A 24,123-nucleotide genomic window follows, 5' to 3' on the forward strand; every position below is an offset into this window, starting at 1 on the left:
GCAACATGGTCTAGTGGAGGGTGTCCCTGCCCATGGCAGGGGGGTTGGAAATAGATGGGCTTTAAGGTCGCTTCCAACCCAAACTGTTCTATGACTATATGATTCTGTTAAATAATTCCCTATAATCCTGGTTCCTAAAGGCACAGTCAAGTGGAGTGACAGCAAACAGGAGACTGTCTGGTGGGAAAGCAGAGGAATGGGAAAAGAGAAGAGATGGCAGTGAGGCACATTTCAACAAGGACTGGTAATGTTTCCCTAGACACTGTGGGCTGTGGAGGGCACAAGGGCTGGCCAGTGACCCCTCTTTGTAGTTGACCCACTACATTGGGTGTAAGAAGCAACCACATCAGTTTCTATTTGTTGTGCAGTGTGTCACTGGCTACATCTGCTGTCCAGCACCTTCCTTTTCCAATGGTTCCTGCTTATCATTTCTCTTACTCTAATGTGGGTCTTTTTCTCTCCCCAGCCCTAGTCGTGTTTCTCCTCTGCACCTTTGGCTCGATGTGGTCTTTGCCTTCTCTAGCTGTTGCCACTTACAATTAAAAGAGGCCCCATTCCTTTCTCCAACTGGGCCCTTAGTCTTTGGCCCAACTGTTCACGTGCCACTCATATTCCTTGAACTAATTTGGAATAAAACTAGCTCCCTGATCTGCCTTTGGGACTGCGATCCCTGCCACTTGTGCTTTCCCAGACCAGAAATCATGCTGCTTCTGCAACACAGGACCTTCAGAAAGCTTAGTGTAAAAGTGATGAACTTAGTCATTAAAATCATATCGCTTCTGTCAAAGGAATAGGGTGAGCTATGAGAAGTCCAGAAAAAAATATTTTCAATAACAAAAAAGACATTAACATTTTATGATAACATGTATGTGGTTGCAACTGTTGTCTGAGGTACTGATTTCATTTAGCGCACTGGTGTAAAGACCCTTAGATAGAAAATTTCTGTTGGTCTAAATGAATTGTGGATAAGAACTTACAAGTAAACATCATTGTATGAGAAATGCTGTAAATCTGTATGAGTTACAGAAGTATATCTAGTCTTTCTTTCAATATCTTCCTCACATGCAAAATCTTTAAGAGAAATAATCCAGCAGAAATGTTGCCAGGGGTACTAGCAAATGTTCTAATTGTTAAAAGCTGCCAAATATTAAAAGATGGGTATAAAAGTGTCGTGGGTTGAGCCTGGCTGGGGGCCAGGTGCCCACCAGAGCCGCTCTCTCACTCCTCTCATTCACTAAACAGGGGAGAAAAGGCATAACGAAATGCTTGTAGGTCGAGATAAGGACAGGGAGAGATCACTCACTAATTATCGTCACGAGCAAAACAGACTGAACTTAGAGAGGGAATTCATCTAATTTATTACTAGGCAAAACAGAGTAGAGGAATGAGAAAATAAAATCAACTCTTAAAACACTTCCCCCAACCCCTCCCATCTTCCCGGGCTCAACTTCACTCCCGGCTTCAACCTTCCCCCCCTCAGCGGCACAGGGGGATGGGGAATGGGGGTTACGGTCAGTTCATCACACGGTGTTTCTGCCGCTTCTTCATCCTCAGGGGGAGGACTCCTCTCATCGTTCCCCTGCTCCAGCATGGAGTCCCTCTCACGGGGTGCAGACCTTCAGGAGCAGACTGCTCCAGCGTGGGGTCCCCCACGGGGTCACAAGTCCTGCCAGCAAACCTGCCCTGGTGTGGGCTCCCCTCTTCACGGGTCCACCAGTCCGGCCAGGAGCTTGCTCCAGCGTGGGCTTCCCACGGGACGCAGCCTCCTTCGGGTGCCTCCACCTGCTCCGGCGTGGGGTCCTCCACGGGCTGCAGGTGGAATCTCTACACCCCCTCATCCTTCCTCCACGGGCTGCAGGGGGACAGCGTGCTTCACCATGGTCTTCACCACAGGCTGCAGGGGGATCTCTGCTCCGGCGCCTGGAGCACCTTCTCCCCCTCCTTCTGCACTGACCTTGGTGTCTGCAGAGTTTCTTACATCTTCTCACTCCTCTCTCCGGCTGCAAAAGCTCTCTCTCTCTAAGTGTTTTTCTTCTTCTTAAATATGTTATCACAGAGGCGCTGATTGGCTTGGCCTTGGCCAGCGGCGGGCCCGTCTGAGAGCCGGCTGGCATTGGCTCTGTCAGACACAGGGGGAGCTTCTAGCAGCTTCTCACAGAAGCCACCCCTGTAGCCCCCCCGCTACCAAAACCTTGCCACGCAAACCCAACACAAAAAGCAATGTGGAAGCTTTCTAGAAATAGAAATAAAAATAGGAAAATAGATTTTTGTGTCTCGCACAAAGACAAGTAGTGTATAGTTCAAAGTAGCAAACAGAAATTATTGCCTGCTGTTAGTGCAGTTATGGAAAGCTCCATCTTTTCCAGACATGAACAACCTAACACAACCATGGGCAGATTGCTGTAATACCACTCGACAAATTTGCTGATTGATTGCTGTAAAAAATGAGTCCTGGTGAACACAACTGACGAATGACATGAAGTCAAAAGGGAAGTTGTCTAACTGATTTCTGGAATATACTAGGAACTTTATGAAACCCACTGTAAGAAAGATTATATTTCTTCATAAAAATTTATGGTTTTATTTTCTATGATAAGTTTCTATACTATGATTAATGCAGAATAACTGCAGAGAAAAATAGCACTGACAAATTTTGTGTGTTCTGGCTAAAGCTTCTGCTTTTTGAATCACTGAATCCACAGTCTACTTCTTGTTCGACAAAGCTGCACAGCATTCTGGACAGCTATAGCATGGGATAATGATATATGGGACATGACTCATGATGGGATTTTCCTGTGTGACATCCTGGATTGTTTGCTGAGGTTTGAGGTTAAACTGAAGAAAACAATTGTTTCCTCCTGGTCTCTAATAATCCATCTGCATTTTAACTACTCAGTGTCATTTGTGAACTGCTGTCAACTTCTATTTATCACTTTGAATTCAAATGAGATGTTCCATGTGTATTGGTGTTTATACAGCCACATGGGCTTGGCTGGACTGAGTGACAACTGCAGTGACACCCTAATGGCCAAGCAGAAGAGAGGAAACAAAGAATTGTGTAATTTCTTCTTTAGATATTAATTCTGAGTGGTTTCACATATAGGTACTCACAGGTTTGGCCAGATCAGACTAGATGGCACAAGGATTGTGTTGTAGACCTGAAATGACCATCACTGGCAGTGAAGCTTCCAAGAAAATGGTCTTAGTCATGCTGAAGCCTGTCCAGGGTCCACCCAGAGCTGCAGCAGCCTCTTACCTAACCAAAGCTTGCTTCAAAGTGAAAAAGGTTGTGACTGTCACTGGTGGCACCTCCCTGTCTTTGGTTGCTGGTTGTCAGCAGCTCAGCAGCTTGTCAGATAGTTGTCCACATGGTCTCCAGAGGTAGTTGTTGTAAGTAGAGACAGAGCAGAGCTGGCGTAGGGCTGGCTAATGCGCATCGATGATACACTTTTGTTGCTGTTTAGTAGGTGAAGGGAACTTCAAACTGTAAGGGAACATCATAATTCCAGTTACTGAAGAGGTGATTCCAATTTGGAGGAGGAGCAAAGGCAGGGTCCTGCTATGATACAAAACCTGAAGTCTCTATATTCTTGCTTATTTTAATCTATTCTCAAACAAGAGACTTAAAAAACTTGTCTTGTTTAGCAGAGCAAACGCAGAATCTGAGAGGAGATAAACCAATCTTTCTAGCTGTATTGCTAGGAGTGAAAGCGGTGATGAACAGCAGAGAAGATAAAACCAGCTATCTGTAGCACAGAACGGTGTTGGCACCAAATAATTGTAACTATACATAAATTTGCTAACAGTAGATTCCAGCTGGAAATCGGAAGGCAGATTCTCACCAGTAAGCTTCTGGAACAGCTACTCAAGGGAAATTGCAAGGAATAAACAAAAATACTTTTCAGAAAGAGCTTGGTCAACTTTTGAATCAGCCTGAATGTCACAGTTGCCCATGATAACAGGGAACTGCCTCAATGACTCAGTTAGATGTGTGTTTTTTGTGTCAATGAATAATGATTAAATTTATTTTAAAAAGGCATTTTTACCATAGAAAAGTAATGCAAGGTCTGTTTGATTGAGACAGTGCTCAAGGATATTTAATGGAGAATAACACAGAAAGTCCTCATAGCCAGGACCTTGAGAAATATACCTGGGTTTACTGCGATTTAAATAAAAAGCATCTGTGTTGCCAGAATTTGTATAAGCACTGCTCATGCTGCCCCTTCAGCAGTCCTAGCTCCTGCTCTGCTTTCATTGCTTGTGAATCATCTTCCTGAACACTTGGATTGGAAAACTGTTCCCTACTTGTTTTTATTTCCATCTGTGTTTGTGAGGTTGGGAAGTAAGTGTGTGGACAACTGAAGGAAAAAGTGGAGGGTAGGGGAGTGAAGGGGACTTTTATTCCAAGGGTGGAGTTGTGATGTAACTCATCAATACCTCCTTCCTGTATGGACTTTATTGATTGTTTTGCACAGCATCTGCAAGAATGTGTGAGAAAGCCTCTCCAAAATGTAACGATAGGAGATGTCATGCTGAGCCAGAAAATGTACCAAGTGCCTTTGACTAGTTTGGGAAAAAAGGGCATGGATAGAGTTGGTCAGAAAAAACTTAAAAAAAACTTAGGGTTTGTTGGGTTTGGTTTTTTTGTGGGTTTTTTTTTTTTTGGGGGGGGGGGAGTGAATTAGCTCAGTGAAATGAAATAATTTTGCAGAGTCTGAATTTGCTTTCATTGGTGTCCCAACACAACCTTGTCAGCCAAACAATTTTCAGAACAAGGTTAGATGCCAACATATCATCTCCAGGACTTTTTTCAGGCTTCTCCTGAGCTGACAAACAACCTGAACTCATTGAGTCCTGGCTGACAGCCATTTTGCTCCATGGCTGGCTGACCTGACAAAATCCATAGTCGGAGCAGCTTGCAGGCACAAGCTTGATGCTGGATTTTGTACAACTTGAGTGAATGCCTTAACAGCGAATCTGCTACTTGTTTTGTTGCCTTTCTGTCTGACTGCTCTCTCCATCTGAAAGATGGCTGTGACCTGGTGCAGAATGTAAGAGTTTCTGAAGTCCTAAAAATTTCCCGAGGACAGGAAATTTTTTCCAGCACAGTGTTTCTGCCACGACTCTCCTCTTCAGCGCATCCAAAACTCATGCTGTTGTCCATGCTTTCTTTGCCAAAATCCTATTCCAATTCCTCATAAGAAAAAGATATGTGAATTTTAGTTGGAATATATACAAAGACTGGGGCAAGGCAGCCTGGCTAAAAAGAGCCCAGACACATGATGGAGAATGTGGTAGTTACTGGATCTCCTCAGCAGCTTTTATTGCAGAGAAGCTGCCTTGCAGGTCACTCCCATTTATATCCACTGAGACCAGTCAGAAGATGGAGAAGAAATGCAGGAGGCTAAAGGCAATTAAATGTATAAAATTATCAAGATGTGAGAGCTAATTGACTGTGTGACTATTATATGACTATCATAACCGTTGGGTCCCTGCCTCTTTATTGTTTTGGATACAGGATGCAGCTGTTGATCACTATTCTTCAGTATCATTATTTTGTTAGTGACAAAGGACTACTCAGCTGTTACCCTTGGAAGCTGGACAGTGGAAAGACCTGCCTGTTTTATAGTTTGCTGATTTCCAGAGTAGTTAAAAAAATATTCTACCTTTCTGTCCACGTTTCAATTATCTAGGGGACACACAATGTATAAGATAAACACCAATGGCTGAGAAATACCTCAGAAAGAAGATCAGATGGAAATTGATTTATATACTTGAGCCAATGCATGAGGTAAAACTGATATGCTGGAGCTTTGGATTTTTATACCATAAAGAGGAAGAATGAGGAGATTTACTGCCTTGTAGCTTTTATAAAAAGGTTATTGCAAATACTTTTCATGTAAGCCTTGCAAGGACTGAGTCTTTACGTAGTTCATGGGGTACAATTAATGCTTACTTATCTCTACTCTTCACATAAAACTTCTAAAAAGATAGATGTCTGGCATGTACTTTGAGACTTTAAGCTCACACACAAAAAGGAGTACAGTAATATTTTCCTTGCATCCTCAAACCCCATTTTATTAATATCTATCTTCCAATAATTAGTGGAGAAGCTAAACAATAATAGTGTTCGCTAACATGTAGGCTTTTTTTTTTTTTTTTTTGGTAAACAAAGCACAGACTGAAAGGAGTACAAGGGCAGTGGCACTGCCCAGTGTTTGGGATTCATCCCACCTTATTACCCAGTGCTAACTGACTAGTTCATTTTTGGGACTGGTGGTTGTGGTGAGAGACCAGGTCACAGTGGGGACCCCAGGTATTGATCCCGCGTAACTAGGCCTTCTTATCAGGTCAGTCTTCCTGATTGATCTCAGAATTGTTGAATTGGATTTCCTCATGTTAGAGAGATGTGAGTCATGGAAAGAGACAGGGCTTGGGGCTCCCGAACTATAAATTGTGTTAGTAAAGAGGGCTGTGACAAAAGCCAGAGGAAATGTCTCTGTGAGGCATCAGGTGAAGAAATTATGGCTTGTCTACATGGAGAAATAGTCTGTGTTGTTTCTGTGAAAAAGCTAATCTGCATTTACAGAATCCTCTTAAACACTGCCATTGCTCTCTAAGAATGCCAAGAAGAACATGGAGCTATGCCCAAAGTTTTCCTTGCTTCATAACTGTTTGTACATGCTCTAAAAGCCCATGGGGCATGGTGGATTGCTAAGCCAGAAGACTATGGGCAATGACTTCTGACTGTCAATAAATCATTACTTCGCCTTAAGGAATTGCTTGCCCTACCCTTCTCCTCCATGGAAAATAATTCAAAGTAAATTCTGGACCTTTTTCTAAATAGGCTAGATTAAAAACATGATTTGCAATTCAAAATATAAGAAGATCTTGTCTAGCTGTTTGATTAACAGTTCTAACCATGTGTCACAGGGCATCACAATGAGTCAACTTGCTGTCAATGAACACTCTCATGATTATTGACACTCAACAAGTCTAAAGGGGTAACCAACAAAGAAGAGCCTTAGCACAAATGCTTTGCCATCTTCAAAAGGCCAGCTATTACTACTGTTCGGGTGCTTTCTCTGCGAATTACGCTGCAGTGCAGAAGATAAGAGTACATACCAGGGTGACTAAGCGCAACAACCACGTGGTGAGTTAACACCCTGGAAGTGTTATAGGAAGATACCTTCCAAACACAAGCAATTCTTCAGAAGCTTGAACGTCTAGTCTGAGACAAGCTGATTTGCCAATAATTTGTAAACTATGTGGCCAAGATATCTGGTACACAGAGCTCTTGGAACTTTCCGTGAAAAAGGAACCCCAGACAAAAATAAACATTCACTAAAAATACATCATGTTTCTTTCTGGGGTGAGGGTAAAATGGCTTTTAGACACCACTAACATCCTGGTTGAGTCAATTCAACCTCCCCTAAAATACATAGTTGGGTTTGGTTGAACATACTAGTTTTTAAATGGTGACAGTCTAAAGAAACATCCCTACAAGAGCTGACGATAAAATTTTGTTGTTTGGTGGGTTTTTTTCATACCGTCTTATGAAAAGACAAATTGATAGAAAAAAATAATAGAAAAAAAGAGCTATTAAATTTTTCTCTGGAGGAGTTCTTTGTCAGGTAAATTTCATACACCTGCCTTTTGAGATAGTTTCCTTTTTTTTTTTTTTCCCCAGCTGCTTAGTTTTAGCAGGAAGAGCTCATATGAGAAGGTAACACTTGCACAGAGTCTGCATTATATATCCTACAGTGAGTGAAGCTTACCCAAGATTTGCTGAGTAATACAGACTTTCTCATAAGTGATGGACTACTGAGAAACTGAGGACAAACAAGTTTAGGCAAGGGAAGCAAATATGGAATGTGCAAATCTGTCTCTGCCATCTGAAGATAATTTGGTTGTGACATGTCCATATAAAGGAATTGCTGATTTAGTTTAATGTAGATGCCTAAAAAAAAATGTTTGTTAACAAACTTGACATCAATGGGATTTTGATAAAGGATACTTAACTCTAGTTGTCAGAAGATCAATTTGCAAATTAAGCTGGGACAAAGAGTAGATTGAGTAGTGATTGGGCTGAGAGTCTGCTGCCTGAAATACCCAGCGCAGGCTTGGAGTCAGCAGAACAGTGGCTGCTCTGTTTGTAAAAGACCTGCTTTTTGTTATTCTATTTCCTGAATAGATTCAGGGGTATTGCCTTCCACTTCTCTTAAAGCTACAGGAAGGTATGAAAGGAGAATACTAGAGACTGGAGGACACACGTTTTTACTACTCCTTTATACTGATTGTGGAGCCAGTATTGACTAACTCACCATGTGTCCCTTTAGGACTGGTTTAGCACATGGTACCTAGATGGGCTCTGTCAGCCTCACCTGCAGACTTCAGTTCCCTTTGTCCACCATCTCTTTGTCCACCAACAATATTATGACTTATATCAACACGCTCAAATTCTGCTCTGAAAGAAGGGCAGTGGGTTGCGTTTGGATGGCAAGATATCCCTTGTGGTCTTCTGGGCTTCTGAAGATCATGCCTAGGGTGCCTTGAAACAAATTCAGAAGAATGTGCTTCCTGGCATTCCCCGCAGTCTGAATTAGCTATTCAGCCTGACATCTAGCTCTGGTGAATCTCAGGACAGTCTTCTGAAGATGCCTGGGTCTAGATCTGGTCATAAAGTAGCAGGGATTCAGCAGTAGGCACTCTGCTAGAGACTTCATGTTGGTGCTCAAAAATGGGGGTAGGCGCAGCACCCTGCGCCAGAATACCTACTGCCTCCTTGCGGTGTCATCCTGAAGGATTATATATTTTTTAACAGTTATGTAAACACGCACTGTTTCATTTTCCTGGTGGGCTTCTCATCTGGACCATACCCCAGAAAATGGTTTCATTTTATCTCACTCTGAAGTAGCTTTACCAGAAGCAATGTTATGCATCCTCTTGTACTTTTATAAATATTTCTAAAGATCTGTTTTCATAAATGCAGAGCAGACAAACTATGGAGCCCAAAATAATACTAAAATGTTGTCCTGGAATTTCCCTGGGTAGTTTTTTGTTGCAGGAATCTAAGAGGAGGTGGCATGGGTTAGCTGGGCAAGAGGGCAGAGTTGAAGACTCTAGAGTTGAAGGAGGATCAGGGTGAGCTCAGGTGCTGGTCACATCCACTCACATTTTTTGGAGACGAGAGTGTGAACATTTCCTACTAGGAGACAGGGTTTCCCTGCTTGGTGAATCTTTCTCTATGTGCATGCTTGCGTGACACCAGAAGAAGCACAGGAGCAGAATGGGTGGGCAGATGTGCGTCAGCAAGGAACTTGGGCATAGGCTGATGCGGCAGTGCAAGGACAGGCCTTTATTGTTGGCAGTAACAACATGTAAGACTCTAATGTTAGATAGTTGTTTCCATTGGAAAAGAGTTACAGTCTTCCAGAGAAAACATGACTCTAGTCAGCATACTTAGAGATTATTAGAGAGCTCTAAAATTCATGGCTGACTAAAATCTATATACAGATGTTATTCTTAAACAGGGTTTAAGCTTTCAAAAGTGTTTGCACACAGACCTGTCAGGATTGCAAACCCCAATGTCCAGTGAAGGCTGTGATGGCCAAGACTCCAGAAACATGGAGTGTTTGTTCTTGTTGTTACTCTGAAGCATGGGAATGCCACAGCTATTCAAATTACTTGGAGGCTTTATGGGTGTCCTTTTATGGAGGGGAAATTTGATCCAAACAACAAAATGTTTTCATTAGCTGTTTTGTTCTATTGAATCTGATCATCTCCTAGACTTAGAACGGTTGCATGTACAGCACTGAAATTCAGATGAATGGGAGACAGCACCTGCAGCATTAAAAACCAGGGATACAACTTCCCCTCTCTTTCCTCCCAGGTGATCCTCTCCCTCTTTGCTGGTGATCTGCGAGTTTTCTCTCTTGAGTTTTTCAGTTGGTCTTCACATTATACTTGTCAAGTATAACATTAATGTTGATAATGTTAATATTGTTACTAATGTTTAATCTCCTGTCTTTTGCCTTCATTAGTTTTTTCTGCAAAGAATAACAAATCGTACTTCTCTCATTATCCCTGCATATAGTATTCTAATTGTTTGTGGATTTTATTGAGTAATATAATATTTTACAATACCAGGTGTTTCCTTAAATGTGCATCATTTGTGGACTGTTAAACACTGGAAGAAACAACTTGCATTGTGAAAATCACAAACTCTCTTATTTTTTTTTCATGATAATTCAGTGAAGCCAGTCTTAAAGCATCATTCTCGGTACTTTTCAAAAGTAATGGTATTTCCCAGAATCTTGTTTTGATGACATTTTAGTATGTTCATATGAAATACATGTTGTTCCAGCAGTGAAATACAAACTTGGCATTCCATGCACTTGCTTCCAGTAAAAAGGTAGTGGATGCCAATGCCTGTAGCTGTGGGAAAGGGGACGTGCAGCATCTGAACAGTAATGCTACTACACAGGGCACGGGACTTTCTCCAATTACATTGACCTATGTATTTTACACGATGACAATAAATACTAAAATTTAAAGAGGTGATTCTTCAGGCACCAAGAATGAAACTGCAAAAGTTCCTACTGCAGAATGGGGTAGTTGTTAAAAGCGTGCATGTGTTCAAAAGTGGTTAGACATGATGAAAAATTATCTCAAACAGTATTTAGCAGGAGACCTTCCCTCTGGCTCAAAAGTCTTCTCAGCTGCGGATCTTTGACTGCTGTTTAACCTGATTAATACAGCAGTTGTTACACTCTTAGGCATGACAAATGTTGATTTCAAAACTGTCTATATGATTTAGAAATATAAGTCTGTCTGGAGATTCAGGATATGCATTCCTGAATTCCTTAGGCATTTTTTCACATTTCTGCTCCCAGCTGACCGTCTATTTTGAAAGCTTTTTTTTTTCCTTCCTATCCCCGTTTGTATTGAATCTTTTTCACTATGAGTTGTCAAAAATCAATGAGATGTAAGGAGATTTCTCAATGTGATTTAGGGTGGTGAGGCTGGGCCTTAGGAATACATCTAACAGATTCAGAGGAGAGTTAGTCAATGTCATTTCACAGTGGTCTTTCTGTACGTTACCTTCTGGATCACCAAGTTGTTACAGATGGCTTAGAAGAAATGGCTTTTAAGGCAGGAACTGAAAGAGTTGGTTGTAGCATGTTTATATCATGCAGAGACCACCATGGATGAGAAGACAAGTATGCCTTCTGCTTATTTATCTAGTTTAAATCGTAACACGACTTTTAACTTGTGAAAGAATGTTTCATGTTCTTTAAATCACCACTGGCAATCACTGTCAAGCAAGTATTTCCAATTGCTAAAATAAAGGCTTTTCATTGTGTCCAGCAATCTAACAACTGTTAGGTTAATAGTTATTAAATTTGCGATAATCTGTGCCAAACTAAGACTGAAAGCAGGCAGGATTGTGCCATTTTTCAGTGATACCAGAAATATTAGGCAATCAGTTTATTATCCTTAGATCATAATTTTCTTGAAGACCAATAAAACGGCCAAAAAAATGGGAAATTCTTTGCAAAACCAATTTTCTTTGTGTACTTATCAAAAAGGGGGCATTTTGGAGAGCAACATTCTGGATTCTGGAACAAGCTGTTATAAAGGACTAAGTTGTTCTAAGTTTTTTTCCTGGCAAAGTGACATCATGATGGAAAGTTCAGAATCTGAGTCTTGCAATGTGCGTCTTGAAACTTTACCTTATCCTTGTGTCTTGGATCTTTGCTCAGCTATGTACCATCCCTTGATGCTGGTTTTACAGACATAAATCTGAAAAATACAGTTCAGTCCACACGGTTTGATGTGCCGCCCATAAATGCCATGGGATTTCTGACTTCATTTTAGGCATTACTGCCAGACACAATAAAACAGTTTCAGATATACCTCTAGTTTCATTTGTCCCTTTTGTTAAGGATTTCTTCCATTTTTGTAAAGTTTTAGACATACTTTGAGTGCTAAATAAAACTCCCCATAAAGATATCTCAAAATCTAAGATAATTACTAATTTTTCATTGATTTTTAGAATAGTTTACAATGCAGCTCTCATGCAACACCACCAGAGAAGTCCTTACAGCAGGAACTTAGAAACAGAGCTTCATTAGCTCCCATGAGGCAGAGAGTCCAGTGTTACACTGAGCAGCAATGTTCTTTAACAAGCAGCCTCAAGCTTTTATTCTGGAGCTCCCGGCCTTTTTTACAGCTACAGAAATTTTGCTGAGGATTAGAGACAATGCAACACCAAATAGTTGTCACAACCACTAGGAGAAGGTTTATGTTGCAATTTAAGGGTCAAGATGGAGCTGAGCAAGACCAGCCTGGAGCTGATTGTCACAGGCAACCTCACATCATGGCACTCCTCTGCCCGCAAGCTCAGCCTGTCCCTCCACACTCTGCCTGGAGTGAGGTAACCTACTCATCCAATGAGGTGAAATTTACCCCCTCTGTCGCTAGCCCACAGTTCCTATTTGTGCCATAGCCACTTCACAAACTACAGTCGGAGAAGGGTTATGCAGGTACTTGGCATTTGCTCCCATCTTAGAAATGGCCATTTGGTGGAGATTTTGTCCAGGTAAAAAAATACGAGTGACAAGCATCACAAGCTCTGAGACGCAGCAGAGTGGAAAACTGTTTACCTTTCTCTCCTACTACATCATTAATGTTCCTTTGTCTTCCCTGTAGCTGCTAAAAGCCAAATGACAAATTAAAATTGATAATCTGTATTGAGTCCCTTTACAGAAAAGGCCTGGAAAGACAAAGCTGATGTGGCTGCTGTTCTCTCTTGACATTTGATGAGGCAGCTTGGTTCAGTTACAACTGGAGCTGGCAGCTGGGCTGGCAGCAGCCCTGGCTTCCTCAAAAGCTTCCTCCGTCTCTGTCGAAATGGCCACAACCAATTCTTTGGAATTTGGATTTGCAACCTCTCTAATCCCTGCAATTAATTCATTGCACAATGAAGTCTTTTGTAACAGATTTGTTAAAATGTTATTAACTGCTATTTAACAATCTCCTCCCAAAGAGACCAAGCTGCCGTAGATTTCTGAAGGTTTAACATAGGAAATGTTTTGTCTCTTCTCCCTGTGTTCAACAGAAAAGAATTTTCACCTGATTTCCTCAGTGTCAAAATTTAGTCCCTTCTGGTTTTCCATTCTCCTCTTGTCTAGAGTACCTCAACACCCTGTCAGTCAGCTGAAATGAGCATACTTCTCACTGGTAGGTTAATTATTTTCCATGCTGGTTAATTATTTTCCACACTTAGCCTGAAGCACCTTAACTGTTTGTATTGGCACAGAAAGAAATGATAAAATTGTTTTATGAATATTTATACATAGAAAAGTAACCGTTAATGAATAGTTACTGAATGAACAACTCAGAAGTTAGTTCCAGCTGCAGAATATCCTTTCTTTCTATGGAAAAAAAGATATATATAACTACATAGCAGAAAAAAAAAATGTAATTTCCATTGAATCATCAGTACACAGGGTATGCTATTCAAACTTTTGAGTGGATGACTTACACAGGACAAGAAAGGAGATTTCTATTTGACTTATTCTTAAAATTAATCAGATAATATCTTTCTACATACAAAAACATGAAAAATAATTTTTAACTATTTGTAAAAAAACACCTGAAAGATTTTAATTTTCTGGGGTGTTTTTCTGGGGGGGAGGCATTTTATTTCATGCCAGTGTGACTGGAAACAGAAAGAAAAAGATTTTAACTTAAACCCATATGATTACAGCATCTTTTCATTTTTAGGGAAAAAAAAAAAGTGAGGTTGTTACTGCCTCTTGTTGCGCTGGTTATTAAAACCGCATTCACTGAAAAAAAGCCTAATTTGACTATGTCAGTTTTCATGAGTGTTTTCAAAATTATCAGTCAGTGTTCAGTTTACATTTTTCAATAGTTCAAATGTCAAAAATCCTTGAATGTACAGTCAGCTGCTCAGTTGTTTGAAATGCCTCATTAACGGAATACAGGAGACTCTTACCATAGACTCAAGAGCTTGATTCTCACACCTTCTGTCGCCTTTTTCTTTTCTTTACGATCAAGTGAAGTATTAGTGTAGAAATTCTCCAGCCTGCAGCTATGGAGCCTCACTAGATGACAACATGCATATGCAGGCAGCTCTGCAGTAACCTTCAACGTGCTGTGAGCTGTAGTAGCACTACAGACCAGCAGTTTTGTAAATGCTCTATCTTTACAATTACTTTTAAAGGATAATTGTAGTGGCAGCTTCACTGTGCAACTCAGCTGAAATAGAAGACAGAACAACATTTTGACGGGGATCAAAATCACTTCCAAAGGAATTTTTTTTTTCATTGTAGCTATTTTTCAGAAAATATGGATTTTGACAGAAACCATGCAAGTGTCACTCTTTTCTGAGCACGCTGACAGTTAAAATAAATCTACCATAGACTCCTCAAGCCCTACGAAATCAAAACCATCATCACATTAGAACCAAAAGAGTAAATCTAATGTCAATATACATAACTATGCATATTACAGTAACTTAAGAAATAATGAAAAATGAGGTACTTTTAGCAATTTTGAGCTTAAGCAGAGTTTGCAAGCCTTGATGCTACTGAACACCCACACATGTCTCAGAGCAACCTGCGCCGGAGCCACTAGATGTGTTACGCTCCAGTCCCTGCACCGCCAGCCATAAGCTACACAAGCGGAGCGAACCGGCTTTCCCCGCTGGCAGCTGGGCTCGGTAAAGATGCTCACAGGGTGTCTCTCCCTTACCAAACACTAGGACTGAGTTTAGTGAGAATCAGTGGGAGGCGACACCATGGAGCAACACGGTGCCTGTCCAAACACAGGACCCAGAAGGATACCTGCACAGGGCTTTCACCCTAACGCCGCTGCACACCCCGGGCACGGCCTGGCCTGGCGGCGGTTAACCCGAAGTCACCTCAAACGAGGAGAAATGTCCCCTGGGAAGGGCGCTGAGGCTGCCGGCTGAGCTCCCGCCCCGCCTAATGCCCCGCGTGGGGGGTTTCCGCGGGCGCAGGGGGGAGAGACGGGAGGGGAAACTCTCCCCGGGAAGAGACGAAGGCCGGCAGGCAGGGAGGGAGGGAAGCGCCTTCAGCCTGCGGAGGGGACCAGCAGCAGGCAACGAAGCGCCAGCGAGCAGAGCTCGGGTTGCAAAGCCGCAGCGGGTGCTGGGTGCAGTGCCTCCGGCGGCACCGGGACCGGCACCCCCCGCCTCCGCGCACACCTGTGCTGCCGCCGGGGCCGCCGGGCGGCTTCGGGGAAGGCCGCGCCACCGCCTCCGCCCGCTTCCCGCGGCGGGGGTCGGCCAGCGGAAACTTTCTCCGCGCTCCCTCGTAAACACGGCCCGGCGCCTTCCCCCGGCCGCTATTTTGGAGCGACGTGATGTCACGGCGAGCTGCTGCGGCGGCGACACCCCCGCCCGCCCCGGGCCCCGCGGCTCTGCCCTGCTGCCGCCCTGCCCTCACCTGCAGGGACGGGGCGGAAAGCGGGGGGCGGTGGCGCGCCCCACGCTGGCGGGGAGGCCGAGCGGGGCGGGCAGGGAATGGGCTGTTCCCCTCTCCGCGCCACGGCCCGCGGGGGTGCCCGTGAGGGAGCGGGGGCCGCCGGTGGCCCTGCTCCCGGGCGGGGCGGGGCCGGGCAGGGCCGCCGCGCTATTAATAGCCGGGGCCGCGGTGAACGGAGGGCAGAGCGCGGGGATCATGCAGCGCAACGGGCAGCAAGCGGCAGCGGGTAAGGGCCATGAGGACCACCTCGGCGGGGTAGGGGAGGCTGACGGCGGGCTGCAGGCTGAGGCCGTGTCCATGTCCATGCTGCCGGCTATGGAGGTGGCCGAGGAGCCGGAGAAAGCTCCGGGTGGCAAGAGCAAGGACCCCAACACCTACAAAGTGCTCTCGCTGGTAAGGGCCGGGGGCGGGGGGGCGGGGGCGGACGCGCGGGCGGCCTTCCTCAGGGTTCACCTCACCGGCGGGCGCATGAGGAAGCGGCGTGGCGCGGCCGAGGACAGGTGTTTCGCTCCGCGGGGCTGGGGACGGACAAGCCTCCTCGGCCCCTCAGGGAAAGGAAAGGAGCCCGAGGTGGGGCCTTCAGAGCCTCCCGGGAGCTCTGTCCCGCCGGTCTGGAGCGGCGTTGGGAGAGGGAAACCGCCCTCGGCGGCAGCGGCTGCTCAGGATGCCCCGGCAGCAGTGCTGTGGGGCGGCTCAGGAGTTAGCTGTGGGTACGGGTGGGGCGCTTGCGTATACGTTATTGCTTATGAACAGCAACCTGTCCGAAAGGGGAGTTATTGTTTTTCAGTTAATTTATTTTACTCTCTTGACAGCGCTCAGGGTTGAATCGTCTTGATTCTTTTGTAGTGTTCATGGTTGTCCCATCTTCTGTCACATGGTTTTAGCTGTTTGGTGGAGGGGACGCACCAAAGAAGACAAAAACAGGTTAAAACAGGTTAATATGGCTGGAAAAGCTTAGAAGAGGTCAAGAGCTGAAAGGATGGAGGAAGTATAAAAACTTGCTTTTCACTGAATTTGAAGTACTGTGTGTGGATTGAAAGCTTGGCTCCAAGCAGCACTTGGAGACACTTTCAGCCCTGGTTTGGAGGTCCCAATGGCCAAAGCCATTGTTAGCAGGTAGGTCACTTTCCAGTTTTAGCCACGCTGCTGTATTATAATTATCCTCCCTGTAGAGATGTGAAAATAAGACCTTCCTGACTGCCTGGAGTGATCATTATGAGGCTAAAATCACTATTAAGGTGAAAACTGCAGCATTCTTGGAAGGAAGCTTCAGTGGAACTGCAGCGGACTTTCTTACATATATCTATATATATCCATAAGTAGTCCTCTTTCAATGCGTTAAAGTATAAGGATCAAGATGCCTTTCCAAATTTACCTATAGCTTTGTAATCCGGTTACTGTTTCAAAGGAACCATCCACCATATTGTAGTGACTACATGTTAGTCGTAATTTCTGATGTAATGGGTGTAAGTTGGATTTCCAAGTCTGTCAGAACATTATAAGAAAAATACCAAAATTCATGTAATGGTCTATGGTATAGCTTCCATGTAGAAGGCTTTTTTTGGTAACTATTCTGATGAAAAGTCCCCTTAAATAAAGGTAGTGGTTTGTAGCTTGTTTCATTACTTTATTGTCTTCTAGGGAGGTTAGGTTGTGCCATGAAAGCCATTGCAGTTGGATGGTGAAAACAGCTCAGCATTTTTTTTAGGCTTAGAAATAGGTAGCAATAGTGGAAAATAATAATTTTCTTTTCAAGGCCTAATGTTGTTGCTCTGAGCTTTTTAGGGTCTAATGCACCAAAATTAGTAGCAATATACAGCCACTTAACAAGTGGAGTTGAGCACAAGTTAAAATGCTTGCAGGTACTTACTTACTCTTCTGAACTCAGTCCTTATTTTCCAAACCACAGCTGTTCCCTGAGAACTGGCAAAATGTTAATCCTGTGCTGACTAAAGTGTCAAAGTGAAGTATATGTCATCTATACTGAAGTAATTTAAAACTTCTAAATATAAATGACCATGCAGTATTGGTTTTGGCTGTTGCAGACACCGAGATAATTTAGAATATTCGGAGACTGCTTGAAAAACTTTCTGAATACTGCAGGTGATATTGGATTGAGTAAAACAAGAGTGTATTTAACCCAAACATCATGTTAGAAAGTTGAAAACTGGAGTTGGAAATGCAAGTTTGTTCTTTCTTACAAGCCAATGGATTTATAATGCATTGATGATGTCATCTGGGTGGGGGGGGTGGAAAAAACAACCAAACAAACCCCAAATGAATAGACTTATCTACTTGGTGTTTTGGGTTGGGCAATGTGAAACTATAAAAGTGGCACTGTGTAAACTAGACATAGGTAAACTCCCTTTGCCTGCATCTACCCTAGTTGCATGCACCTTTGCTTCCTTTACTTGGGTAGATAAACTTATCTAAAACTATATTTTTTTTTTATGTTGAATTTTCTGTTAAAACTGATGGGTGTGTTTGCGGTGATTAGAGAATAGTTGAATTACTCTTTTCATTTTTCTGGAAAGCACAGGCTTGCTTGCTTTCCCCTCTTCCAGTCCCTGTGCCTGTCACACATAGATGTCTGTACAATTTGTGAACATGACCTCGATATTCCCAGTTCCATCCATGAGCCAACCTCGCCCTATTAAAGAAGAACTGCAGAGTTCGCGGGCACAAAAGGTGGTATGATGCAGACTCTATCCATGGGTTTTGCTGGTTGCTCCAGAAGCCTGTGTGTTAACATGGTGGTACTTGGTTGTTGACTGAATGTATGTTGGTTGAAGGAGGATGTAGGTACAGAAGGAAGTTGTATCAACTCACCTCCTCTTGTAGCAGAGCTTGTTGTGGCAGGCATAACTTTAGTTGAGCTGTAGGTTTTCATACCATGCAGGTTGCTTTTCTGTTCCAGCTGCACAGGAAGGATTCCCCAAATGGTGGGACAGGCCCACAGGGATTTACTAACCCATGGTGCTTCCCGAAGGCAATGGAATGAAAACATCCAGCTTTGAGTAGTCGTGAAAGATGTTGATCCTTTTATCCATTTATGTAATTTCTGTGCACTCCTTTTCATTTATTAGTGTCTTGCCAATTTTGTGACCTCTTAGCTTTGTTCCTCAAAGCCCAACGAGCTGTCTGCATGTTTGTAGTCTCTCCAGGTTCTCCTGCTGCCGCTGTGTGACCGAGCAGCATGCTGCTGCCCAAGAGCAGTGTAACCCTTGCTTAGGTTTGAGGTTTTCTACTCCAGCTTACCAGTGACTCAGGCATTGCATTTTGGTCTGATTCACTCATTCCATTAAAATAAAGTTTTCCATGCATTTATAACAGCTGAAACATTGGGGGGGAGTAACAAAATAGACAATGTTTCTTTTTGACCATTTCAGGCTTTCTTTGTCAGAAGTGGAAAACTCATTTAAACTGACACTTTTGTTAGGGTATTTGTTTGTTTTGGTTTTTTTTCTTCCTCCAAGGTGGTGAGGGTGTGGAAATAACCTTTTCTTATGTAGGTGTCTGGAAGACTGCATGCCTGTTTGTTTCAATGCTGATGGCTTTTCTCCTAAATATGTCTCAGGATACCTAAACCTTTGTATAGGTTAGCACTTTTTTTTTTTTTTTTTTTTTTTTTTTTTTTTTTTTGAGTAATGCATTGTTATATTCTCTTCTACATCTCCTGTTGGAGAAGGAAAGATGGGGAGCAGTTAGTGAGAGAGCGGGTGGGGAAACAGGTTGGATCGACTTGTTGAGAAGTAGCATGTTGGCCCAGACCCTTCAAAAGCTTGTTCTGCTCTCAGGTTCGGGCTCCTGAGAGGGGTGTGATCTCTGGGTGAATTCCTGTGTCTTCCGCCATTGCTGTCACTGCAATGTGGTCTTGTTTCCCAGGGAAAGGACTGCATAGAAAGCTGATTCCAAACTCGGGGATTTTCCTTTCATGCTCATCGTGTAGGGACAGGAATTAACATAACTCACGTAAGGAGAGGAAAGACAATGATAGGAAGGTGTTCCAGCCCTAACCTAGTGCTTTGGAGCATGGTTATTGACCTTTTGGTGTGGATATTTTTATGGTTATCGGTCAGTTCTTTAGCACTGGATTCGAGCACTCTGTGCTTGAGTCTGGGAGACCTGGGCACCACATTCAGCGTTTCCTCTAATCTTTTTTGGCCCTCAGCAAGCTATTCCATTTCAGCCTTTTCTGTATGGTTTTGCTCTATGTACCTTGGTGGGTTTTTTATGTTTTGTTTTTTTTCTTTTTCTCTCCAGTAAAGTACTCCATACTGAAATCACTTGCTTCTGTAAGAGTGCTGACTTGAGCTCAAATGGGACTTTTGTGTTCCAAGAAACTCCACACAGCTTAACAGGCAACCACTTCAGTATTATTGTTATGCAATTTGATTTTTTAGCATCAAGTATCCTCTGGTGAAATAAGAAGTCAAAAATGGCAGTGACAGGATGACCATAGTTTAAATAGATGTTGAAGTGCTTTTGGTTCAGAAATATTAAAGCAGTTCTTGGCCAGTCTCCACTATTTTAATATTTTGTAGGAAACTTGGTCCCATGTTTGGAAACAAGGGTGTTTTACAGTAAGTGTCATGCCTGTCTTCCATCAACATTACAGCTCTCCAGCTCCAATGGTAGTTTGTTTTGAATTCTGAAGACACAGTAAAAACTGATGTTCTATTGAAGATTTCTTATTTCTTAAATGCATCTGATTACAATTGCAATTATAAATACATACAGTAAATACAATAATTGTAAACAAATTTAATCCATCAAAAGAAAACCCAGATTTTGGCAAATGTTAAGATCATTGTAATTTTTTAATGTTACTCTTAATCCCTGTCATTTTTCAAGGAAGACTGTGCAAATAATTCTCATTGTACGTGGGGAGATGTAAACCCACAATTTCTTTATTCTTCAGGTGAGTACCTTTATGCTGGGTATTGAGGACAGAAATCATAATTTTGTTCTCATACAGTAAAAAGCTAAGAAATATTCAGCCCTTCTAACTCTGAAGGGTTTCCAGGGTTAACTTGTATTCTTGCTTTATTTGCACTTTACTTCACAGACCTGGTCAGCATATCCTATCCTGTACTAGATGACAGAAACTGATAGGAAATAAAAAATATTATCCAAAGAAACACTTGCAACAATTGAGGCTTTGTCTATATTTAAACAAAACCATCCAATTACAATCTTCACCAAGGGAGAATAGGGACTGCCTTTTTTTGTAATTGTACTCAGAACTCATTTTAAATTTTATTGCTGAACTAGGTTGACTTTGGGTGTGGCTAGGCCACAGTCAAAGGAATGATTGTGACTTTGTTTACCATACTTCAGCTCACTTTAAGCTGGGTAGTTTAGGTATTGCTTTCAAGCATAGACAATGTGGAGTTTAGGACAGGCTGCAAGATGCTATCTTATGTAGCTGAGCCGAAGGATTTTAAAGCATCTAGGAGGCTTCAGCTGCACCTTATAGTGCAGTATGTGAATGAATCTGGCTTCCTGGACTCCAGCTGGAGTACAAAGCTTGGAACAAGCTGAAGTACACCCAACTGTGTGGCTTGCAGGCTTCTGTTAACACTGCTGGCTGGTTGCCAGCCTGAAAGCATCCATGTTGTGCTTAACAACTTGAGTGTAGACTATCTGCTGATGGATTAGGCTGTAGTGTGCTGGGATCAGCCATTTGGTCCATTCAGACAAAACAAATGAGTGATTTGGGCTGTGATTAGTGTCATGTGTGCTCAGACTTCCTGCTCCAGCATTCAGAGCTCTGACTCAATCCACACCTTGAGGTTTTCATTACCTTCATTTAATTTTGCAGTAATAGTCCTTGTCTACCTGTCAGGTACCACATGAGGCGGGTCATGATGAAAGAGAAGGTAAACCCGTATCCAGGTGTGACAACAAGGCAGACATGGACAGTGGCCTCACTGACAAGGGACAGGCTTGCCATACCTGAGCAAGGTGAGCAAAGCAGATTTGGGGATGCTAACCAGATTCAGACAATAGTCTAGACTGCCAGAGGAGTATGTGTTGATAAGGCAAGTCCAAAGTCAAGGAAGGAAGTCAAGTGTGTGAGTTTGAATCAGGGTCTGGATCAACAGGGAACTTGACCAAGGTGGACATGACTGCAGTGTGGCTGTAACACAGCTCAGACAGGGGATGGAGGCAGGAGATGGCTATATGCAGCTGCCAAGATAAGGTGGGGGGGAGACTCTGCCAAGGCATCTTCCAACTTTTTGTTGATGAGCTCTCTTCAAGGCTGGTTGAGGTTTCCCAAACAGTGCTCTCAACAGCTGAAACAGAATCAGAAAACTGGCCTCAAGGACAGGCAGCCAAACTCCTGGGAGGGGGGCAGTGTGCCCTTGGTCTGAACACCACCTCCATGTAGTTTTGCAAGGTTCTTGGATGCTAAAATAATAAGGAATATGTTAATAGTTTAAATTGATAGACTTTCTGTAGAGACAATTATTAACTTGAATTCAGAACAACTTAGTTACTGTGCTGAAACTGTTAGATTTCAGGCAAGGCCAAAGATATAAAAATTATGCAAGACTTCCTTCCAACTCCTGCTCTTCAAAATTTTTCCTTGGCATTCTTTCACTAATATCAGTAGAATTACACAAGGAGTGAATTGTTCTCATTTAACTTGCTGTGGAAGCTATGTTTCTGTTACTTTGAGCTGAAAGGAAGAGTAGAGCAAATGAAAGGCTTTGAAAACATGAAAGGTTTGCAAACTTTCTCACCTTGGAGCCAGTATTAGGAATTAATTTATTAGCAAACATCACTGTGATCATACACCATGGACAGTGGATAAATACTTGTCTTAAAGAATGTTCTGTCTGATGGGATTTGGCAATATGCTGCATTGCAGTAGTGTCCTGCCTGAATGAAACAGTAGTGTATAAGCTTTTCAGAGAAGCTATTTTATAATGATCAATATTGGAATGGTAATTTGAAAATAGGACAGGAAATATATCAAAACAAGATAAAAGATATACTTTCTGCACTGAAAGGCAAAAATACTGTTCTGCACAGGTGTTGCACAGGTCAGCTGTATAAAAAGTTTCTTTTAACGGCACTTGGAAGACATCAGTGGATTTTATTGTAAATGGAATGTGGTGGAGGGCAAAGGAGAGTATAAGTAAGGACTTTTGGCAAATAGGCTATTGTTTAACTGCTTGACACTGAGCGAATAAGCTAAGGAGAAAAAAAGAAGTAATGAGAAAAGATAAAATGTTTGCATTTCTGGAGAAACTCAGGTAAGCGTGAACCTTGTCCTTCTGTTATGCAGGCAAATCAGCCTATATAAATGCCTATATAAATGTGGTAGTATTGGGGCACAAGTTTGTGTTAAAGGTTTTTTGTTTGTTTATTGTTCATAGAATAACAAAGTATAATGTTATAGCTGCTTACGAAAAAGTCAATAATCAAACCCAGCCACTTATCTTCGATTGTGCTTTTTATTTCTGGCACAATCAAGTAGACTAGTTCTTGAGTCCTCTTCTGGCTGAAATACAACATTTCTGTGTTGTGAAGCATCAGAATTGGAAAGCCTGCCTTTTTCTTTTTTTTGAGGGGCTGTGTTCAAAGGGTCCAGAGGTAAATAATCGCTTCTTTGTCAGCCCTGGCCTTTGCTTTAGGAAAATGGCCAAAGGAGTCAGGACTAAAGGTGTGCCTGTGATCAATATCAGTGTGCTTAGTAAAGACCCATAGTGTATATCTTTGAAACCTTGTTTGTCCTGTCTTCTTCCCATACCCCTTTGTGGATCTGCAATTGTTGTCACTCCTTACATTCTTAGTGTTTTATGGGATTTCTTCACTTGCTCTTTAAGGTTGCTGTGTTTTCCTGCTCAGCTTAATGTTGCTGCCACAGTGGTAGTAGCAACAGCATCTGCTGCAGAAAAATGGTGGTGAATATGGGTTTACTTGGTATGTTCGATAGTATCGTCAGCACCCAGTAGAAGCAGCCCCCTTTTTTACACTGTTCTTGTTACAACTCTCATGACAGTACTATAAATTGGAAGAGCTTTAGCTTTATTCTTGAAAAGGGATTTTTTGGAAGAGGGAGAATATGAAGATGGCTCAAGGCCATATTTTCTTCTCCAGTTTTGCTTTTATTCATGGGTTAAGTGCAGCTTGTCTGGACAGCAGTTTTGAGATGGCGTAAGACTGACAGTTTCTTCTTTTTCTATGTAACAAATGCATTCATATGTGGCTGCCACCAAAGTGGATGGCATTTGGTGGTCTTTGTTCTGTGCCCATAGTCTGCTGTGCTAAATAAATTAATTGTGTTTGAAAGTACAATATTTACCTTTTTTATCATAAATCAAGATCAGTTTTCAGTCCTGTTTATCCTTAGCTTTTTACAAAAATCTACCTGCTGATTAAATAAGTCAACTGCTATCTCTTTTTTTTGGCAATATAAACAGAATTTAATTTCCTCCTCTTTTGTGCTAGCATATAGTTGCACTTCAGTTTCTCTCTAAATTCTCCCATGATGTAAAACGCACAGCCAGAGGTAAAATGTGTGTGCTTTGATAACAGCTCATGTGTTAATGTTTTCCAAGAGAGTATGTACCTA

General features: G+C 42.5%; 1 protein-coding gene and 1 long non-coding RNA gene across 8 annotated transcripts in view; one reads left to right on the forward strand and one right to left on the reverse strand.

Moving 5' to 3' along the window:
• Positions 1 to 1,340: 1,340 nt before the first annotated feature.
• Positions 1,341 to 15,628, reverse strand: LOC129204047 (uncharacterized). 2 transcript variants are annotated; one of them, XR_008576266.1, is made up of 3 exons: positions 15,498 to 15,628; positions 14,024 to 14,286; positions 1,341 to 3,484 (listed from the first exon to the last, which is right to left on the reverse strand). It is a non-coding gene; the product is annotated as an uncharacterized LOC129204047 (long non-coding RNA). The 2 variants fall into 2 exon arrangements; XR_008576267.1 differs by lacking the exon at positions 15,498 to 15,628 and adding an exon at positions 15,257 to 15,384.
• The window catches only part of ENPP1 (ectonucleotide pyrophosphatase/phosphodiesterase 1), a 57,736-nt gene continuing 49,195 nt past the window's right edge, over positions 15,583 to 24,123 (forward strand). For 3 of the 6 annotated variants that reach the window (XM_054819267.1, XM_054819268.1, XM_054819273.1), the window contains exon 1: positions 15,583 to 15,929. In XM_054819267.1, coding sequence (XP_054675242.1) covers positions 15,732 to 15,929 — 198 coding nt within the window. In that variant the 5' untranslated portion in view covers positions 15,583 to 15,731. Of the gene's footprint in view, positions 15,930 to 21,384; positions 21,504 to 24,123 lie in introns of all 6 variants that reach the window. The other 3 variants (XM_054819271.1, XM_054819269.1, XM_054819272.1) reach the window with 3 other exon arrangements.

The sequence above is a fragment of the Grus americana genome, chromosome 3, assembly GCF_028858705.1.
Source record: "Grus americana isolate bGruAme1 chromosome 3, bGruAme1.mat, whole genome shotgun sequence".
NCBI classification, from domain to species: domain Eukaryota; kingdom Metazoa; phylum Chordata; class Aves; order Gruiformes; family Gruidae; genus Grus; species Grus americana.